The sequence below is a fragment of the Struthio camelus genome, chromosome 31 (assembly GCF_040807025.1).
Source record: "Struthio camelus isolate bStrCam1 chromosome 31, bStrCam1.hap1, whole genome shotgun sequence".
NCBI lineage: Eukaryota > Metazoa > Chordata > Aves > Struthioniformes > Struthionidae > Struthio > Struthio camelus.
In genome coordinates this window covers 5,027,758-5,034,672 of record NC_090972.1, presented here as the reverse complement: position 1 = coordinate 5,034,672, position 6,915 = coordinate 5,027,758, and the positions used below count along the sequence as shown (strand labels likewise).

The 6,915-nt window shown below is 61.7% G+C and overlaps 1 protein-coding gene across 1 annotated transcript; it reads right to left on the bottom strand.

Moving 5' to 3' along the window:
- Positions 1-303: 303 nt before the first annotated feature.
- LOC104153915 (microtubule-associated proteins 1A/1B light chain 3C-like) lies at positions 304-3,684 on the bottom strand. The gene is made up of 2 exons (XM_068922759.1): positions 2,704-3,684; positions 304-2,001 (listed from the first exon to the last, which is right to left on the bottom strand). Exons 1-2 carry the CDS (start codon positions 2,922-2,924, stop codon positions 1,806-1,808), a joined length of 417 nt encoding a protein of 138 aa, XP_068778860.1. The 5' UTR covers positions 2,925-3,684; the 3' UTR covers positions 304-1,805.
- Positions 3,685-6,915: the final 3,231 nt, after the last annotated feature.

Here is a 6,915-nt window from a genome sequence, read left to right as displayed (position 1 = left end):
TCGTTCAGCGTCCCTACTCGCGCGCTGGGGAGAGATGCTACTGCTGCACCGAGCGGCCGGTGCGGGCCGGGGCCGCAGGTGCCCGCAGGCAGCGATGCCCCAGCCCGGCAGTCCGGGGGGACCGGGCACTCGGTCCAGCCCGGCGCCCGCGAGCCGGTGGTGACGGGGCGAAGCGGCCGGTCCTCGGGGCAGGAGGAGCGTGGCTCCGGCTCTGGAGCATCCCGGCACAGCGCGGCGAAGCAGGCGCTGGGGCAGCCCGGTGGCAGGAACGAGGATTTCGGGAGTTTCCTAGCCGGGATCCTGGGAAAGAGGGCGAAGGGAGGGTAAGGATGATGAGCAGCCCAGGGTCTGCAGCCCGTCTAGGGAAAGGAGACGTGGTTTCAGGCAGCTTCTGTCGTTAAAAAGCCCTTTAATTCAGAGATGAAACGTCGGTCCCATCTGGTCGCATCCACACTACCCATCTGCTTCCTGACCCAAGGACAGGAGGGTTAATAGGGCTCTAAGCTCCCTTTAACCAGCGTCTCCCGGGAGGCTGAACACCGCTCGCAGGCTGACCGGCCCCTTCCCGAAGGGCATCCGGGCCAGGGCCGCGGCCCCGGATCAGCCGGGAGAGGCCGGCAGCGGCCCAGTGCCGGGGAGCGAGGGGTCATCCCCGACCGAGCCCGGGGGCTTTGCGGGAAAGCGGAGCAGCAGGGTGAGAAAAACCTTGCGGTGGGGGGGGAAGAGGAGCCTCGAGGGGCCTCCCCCCCGACCCCACTCACCGCCGGCAGGCGCCGGGGCTCTGGGAGCAGTGATGCCCCCGAGGAGCAGCAGCCCCGTGGGAGGGGAGGGATGCGCCCGAGCTCGCGTGAGCTCCCCCAGCGCGTCGGGGCCCAGCTCCGCCCAGCACGGCTGACACCCGGAGCTAATTTTGGAGCGTATTTATTAACATTTTATCATGAAACGTGCATGAAATACTCACCCGCTGTGACAATGCACTTTATCACAAGGGAAGCCTTAAATATTTAAGAGGTGTTTTGCAGTGTCAGTGGCAGGAAGCGTTTACATCTGACTCACAGCACAACACTAAAACCCGAGCGCAGCTAATCCCTGCTGCGGTTCTCAGCTACCTACCCCGTCCTCGCAGGGCGGCGAGGAGCTGCTGTCTACAGGAAGGTCCCCGGGAATGCACGGCTTTCCGGCTGCCTTTGCCCCATGCCTTTCCCCTTTCCACGCTGTTTGTGCCGCCCACCTCTGCGCCAAGGGTGGAGGGCAGCTCCATGCCCCATTAGGCGACCAGAGGAAATAGCCTCATCTTATTCTCTTTATTCTCAAGAGCACGGAAATTTAAGGAGCAACTAGAACAGACACGTGGCTTAACAAAAACCTAAACAGACCATGAAGCTCCTTATCCGCAATCCTATTAGGAGAGCGGAGTCATTTAGAAGGAGCCTAAGTTTTCAGTGCAGCCAGCCAGGAGAGGGATGATGGGCTACAAAGCCCTTCAGAAGGACCTGTTAGAAGAATAAGCTTCAAGTGGATCAGAGCACACCAGCACCGTTTTCTGCTGTGTTGTGAGAATAATTTGTGCCTAAAGCCGCAAGATTAAGGAGGTGCTGAGTGGAGTTTTTAGGCCATTACAACACTGAGTCCGTGGAGCTGCTGTCAGAGAGAAGGTAAGCTCTGACCCAGCCAAGCTGCTGGGCTTGGCCCACCTACGCCTCTCGCCACGCGTTTAAAGCTCCGGCTCACGGTTAGGGGAGGCACCTTCCCGATCTCGCCGTAACAGGACAGGCAGCCGCCAGGACGAGGCGTTGGCCGGCAGTTCACAGCCTAGCGGCCACTGGGTCACCAGAGGAACAGCTGCCGAACATCTCCTGGGAGGCGTAGGTCAAGTAGAGAAAGCCATCCTCGTCCTTGTTGTCACGGTACAGCTCCTGCATGGTGACCGTCATGTTCGGCAGCCCTTTGTTGTTCACCAGCAGGTAGAAGGTCTGGGAGGAGGCCAGGCACAGACGGGTCCTGGTGGGAGGAGGGCAAAGACAGCGCACAGGTGAACATCTCATGGGGCTGAAGGCAGCTGATGCAGCAGGGCCTTCTAGGAGGGCATCGCTGGGGCAGGCAAGCCTCCACGCTTTAGGTTGCACAGCAGGGATTTGCAAAGCCGGAGCAGCTGAGGCCCCTGCTCAGCACCTGGGGGCCGTCTGCAGGACTGCTGCCCGTTAGATTTAGCAAGCTGGGAGTTCCCGCTCCCGGCCCCTCGCCAAGATCGCTAGCCACTGCTGCGACCAAGTGCTGCTCGTTTGCATTGCTGCTAACAGCCTGGCTCTCATCAGCTGTTTGTCTGCGCTCGTGCCCACGGACAAGGCAGCGCAGCAGAGAGCCAAAGGCTCAGGAGCTGCTGCAGGCCCAGGAAGAGCTAATTGTCACCTTTTATCCCAGCAAGGGCAAGAGAGCCTTGCCATAAGGTACTCGGTGCGTTGGCAGGCAGCTGCTCTTCGCTGGCAGCCTGCTGCCCCAGGCTGGCTGCGTCAGTCTAAACGCTCGCCTACTGGCAGGGCAGATGTCTAAAGCAGCTTAAGCTGGTTTCCAAGCCAAGCTGGTTTAATGGACCAGCTGCAGGCGGACTAGGTGTTTGCACGGGGCTGGTGCGGCAGAGGGACAAGCCTTTCTGCGGGAGCGCGCTGGGAAGAGCCCCCTTCCCCGGCAAGCCTGGCTCCTTACCGCAGGGTGATGGCGAACTGGGACAGGGGCAGGTCCTGGGACACCAGAAACTTGGTCCTACTCAAGGCGGGCAAGGTCTTCTCCTTCTGGTAGCGCTCCACCACCACCTGCACCAGGGCGAACAGGCTGGAGGGAGCGGGGGGCCCCGGGGCGAGCCAGCCACGGCAGAGCCCCCAGCAAAGGGCAGGCGCTTCGTCCGGGCTGTCACCTTGTGGCTTCATCTCTTAACTTTTTTGGGGGAGGTGGCGCATTCTCCAGCTGCCGCGCCGCCGGGGCCGCTCTTGAGCGAGGGGGACATATCCCCCCACCCCGGCCACCAGCGGGGCAGGGCAGAGCCTTACCGGGATCTTGTTGGGGTATTTTATCCGGATCTCCGTCACTTCGTGCATCCTGGTGGCTGCAAAAGAGGAAGGCGGAGGGGTGAGCGGAGCCGGCCCCGCTGCCTCCCCGGCTCTCCTCCGCCCGGCAGGTACCGAGGCTCTTCCTCTGCTTGAAGGGCCGAGCACCACTCTCCTTCCGCTGCATTTCCAGCCGCCCGCAGGACCCCCGAGCTCAGCGAGGGGGCGGCCAGGGGCAGAGCTCCTCATATAGGCAGGTGCCCCCCACCTGGGCCGGGGAGGAGGAGCCTGGGATGCTGGGCCGTGTGAGGATGAGGGTGGCCGGCGGGTCCAGGGAGGAGGTGGGCCTTGGGGTGCTGCGTCCAGCCTGGGCTCCCGGGACCGGAGGGACGTGACGCTGCTGGAGAGAGTCCAGCGGAGGGCTATGAAGGTGGTGGGGGGCCGGGAGCACCTCTCCGAGGAGGAAGGGCTGAGGGAGCCGGGACCGGCCGGCCCGGAGCAGGGAAGGCGGCTCGGGAGGCCCGCTGCCTGCCCACGAGCATCCGAAAGGAGGGTGCCCAGAGGACGGGGCCAGACCCTCCTCGGTGGTGGCCAGAGACAGGATGAGAGGTGACAGGCACCACCTGAAGCATGGGCAGCTCCCTCTGAGCAGGAGGAAAAACTTCACCGCCGCCGTGAGGGTGCTGGGGGTGGTGATGGGTGGTGCTGGGGGTGGTGATGGGTGGTGCTGGGGGTGGGTGGTGGTGATGGGTGGTGGTGGCTCCTTCGCTGGAGACGTTCAGCAGCCGCCAGGACGCGGTGCTGGGCCACAGGGGGTTGGACTGGGCCATCTCCAGGGGTCCCTGCCCACCTCAACCGTGCTGCCGTCCCGCGCTGGCCGGGAGGGAGGCGGCTCGGGGAGGCGAGTTCGACCTGACGCCCACTAGGGCCCCGGTTGTCTCCTCGCTCCCCTCGGTTTTCGCCGGAGCCGCTTGGCGGGCGCCTTCCCCTCGGCGCCGTGGCGAGAGGCAGCCGAGCTGGCGCTGGGCACCCTGACAGCGTCCTCATCCCTGTCCTCGTCCCCAGCCCTGTCCTTGTCCCCACCCCAGCCCCATCCCGTCCCTGTCCTGTCCTGGTCCCATCCCATCCCCATCCTTGTCCCCGTCCTGGGCCCATCCTGGGCCCATCCTGTCCCTATCCTGTCCCCGTCCCCATCCCATCCCCATCCTTGTCCCCGTCCCATTGCTATTCCCATCCCATCCCCGACCTCATCCCTATCCTTGTCCCCATCCCGTCCCCATCCAGTCCCCATTCCCATCCTGTCCTCATCCCCGTCCTCATCCTTGTCCCCATCCAGTCCCCATTCCCATCCTGTCCCCATCCTTGTCCCTGTCCCATCCCCATCCTGTCCCCATCCCATCCTCATCCCAGCCCAGCCCCGTCCCCATCCCGTCCTCGTCCCCATCCCGTCCCCGTCCTGGCCCGTCGGAGCCGTGCAACCGCCGTCCGGGCAGGATGGAGCCGGGAGCCACCGTGCGCCTGGCCCGCGCGACGTTCCCTGTGACGGACGGCCCCGGCACCGCAGCACCCGACGCAGCAGAGGACGATCTGTCATCCCTTTTTTTATTATTTTTTATTTTTTTGATGCATTTCATATACATATTTAATATATTTTGCTGTTCGGCAATATATTAAACTGCATTACTTTGCCATAAAAAAATCCCTCAGACACGCTCATCACTGGTTTGGAAAATTACATTAGCACTATATATTCCATCTGTGTAGCAAGTTAGGCCATTATAAATTTATACCCCTAATAAATTTAATTCTTGAAACTGTGTGGGATTCGAAGTGGAGGCTTGCAGAGGAAAGGGGCATTTTCATTCCAGATGATTTCTGAACAATAAACTGATAAATATTGAAGGGTCTCTCAGCTTGCTAATAAAACAAATCGATTACTATTCACTGACTTAATTCTGTTTCCAAGCTAATTGCTTTCCTGAGAGCAAAAGAAGTTGTGAATTTAAAAAAAAAAAGTCTATCTCCATTTTAAATTAGTTCATTAACAGCAGACATTTATTATTTATCAGTTTAATTTTCAGATATTGCTGCGATATTGGGCTGGACTCTGGAATCGCAGGTCTTCGTGGAACCGTGATGCTTTCTTTAGCATCAGCTGATTAATTAAAGATGAAGGGAAATTGGTTTTCCTGATGGGCCGGCAGCTTTTTAAGGCGGAGCAGGGAAGGGGCTTCATCCGCCGGGCCCGGCCTTCACCGCGGTGCGGCCCCCGCGCCGCCACGGGGCTCGAGCCTCCAGAACCGTGCGTTTCCTCCGAGAGCAAACGTCGCCCGGATAATCCAAATAAGCCAAAAATGAAAAAGGCAGGCAGCGGCGCGGGGAGGCGGCGGGAGGCGGAATTTCTGCCGGCAGCTTCCCCAGCTGCCGGCTGGGGCTGCGGGAAGCAGGATCGCATCTGCATTCCTGCTTCCCCGCTCGGGGCCCTCCCGCCGCAGCTTTCGGCTGAAACTCATAAATAAATGCTCTTCTGCGCAAGTTAAGTTTTATTCATAGCTCATTTTGTGATACACTGGAATAAAAAATGTATGCATATATACATCACCCCAGATTTATCTGTAATCACAGGGGGATTTAAAGGGGGGGGAGCTCCGTCCCCAGCCCCGGGGGGCGCGGGAAAGCTGCTGCGCCGGGGGGGAGCGGGGCCAGGGGCTCCGGGCCCCTCGGGGGGCGACGGCGGCCGGGGCTGAGCTGTCCATATATATGGGCTATGTGTCCATATATACACATAGACAGACACACACACGCATATATGCATGCATATATATACACACACATATAAAATGTGTGCCTATATGTATATACACAAACACACATATACATGCATGCATATATATAAGTGTGTGCACACATGCATGTATTGACAGCCCAGCTGTGCAGGGGCTGCTGCAGGCCCTGGCCGGGCTGGGGCGTGACCCCCCCCGCCTCCCCCCCGCGAGGAGCCGAGGCTGTTGGCGGGATGCTCCCGGATGGGGTCCGCCCAACAGCAGTGATTCTGCCCCCGAAGGGGCCCGAAACCATGAATTATCCGTCGCCGGTGAGCCGGCACTGGGGGTCAATGCAGCCATTCAGCGTGGGGGGGGGGGGGCCCATTCTGGCCGCCCGGCGCAGCGGGTGCCGCCGGCTCGGGGTGCAGCCCCGGTAGCTGGTCTTGGCCTCTCGGGGGGGGGTCGGGGGCACCTGGAAGCCTCTGGGGGTTTCGTGATGGGGGGGAGGGTTTTGGGCCAGGCTGAAGCGTTTGGAGCCCTTGCCCCTCCGCCGAGGGCCCCCAGCGCTGCCGTCCGCCGCCTGCCCGCTCGGCGCCCTCGCGGGAATGCCAATGAGCTGGAAAAACCCAGCCTGCAGCGTGAGCGAGCGCAGGCAGGGGGACGGGCTGCTTTCCAGAAGCGCTTCTACATGCGTGAGGCTGCTCAGTGCCCTGGGTTGTCCCCCCCCCCCCCCCCCGGCAGCCCCCTCCCGCTTGCAGCCGGCTGCTCAGGCCAATGAGCGGCAGCCTGGAGGCGAGCACACCGGCTGGCCGCCGGCGGCAGCTGCACTGCAGCACTTGGGGCGGCCCAGCGTTGCGGCTGCCCGCGCTGCGCTGCGTGGTGTTGTGCCGCGCCATGCTGCACCGGGCTGGGCAGGGCATGCCACCCCCCCCCCATGCCACACTGCACTGCACCGTGCCATGCTGGGCCAGGGCATGCCACCCCACGCCACGCCACGCTGCACTGCACCATGCCATGCTGCGCCATGCTGGGCCAGGGCATGGCACACCACACCATACTGCTCCATGCCATGCTGCGCCGGGCTGGGCAGGGCATGCCACCCCCCCCAT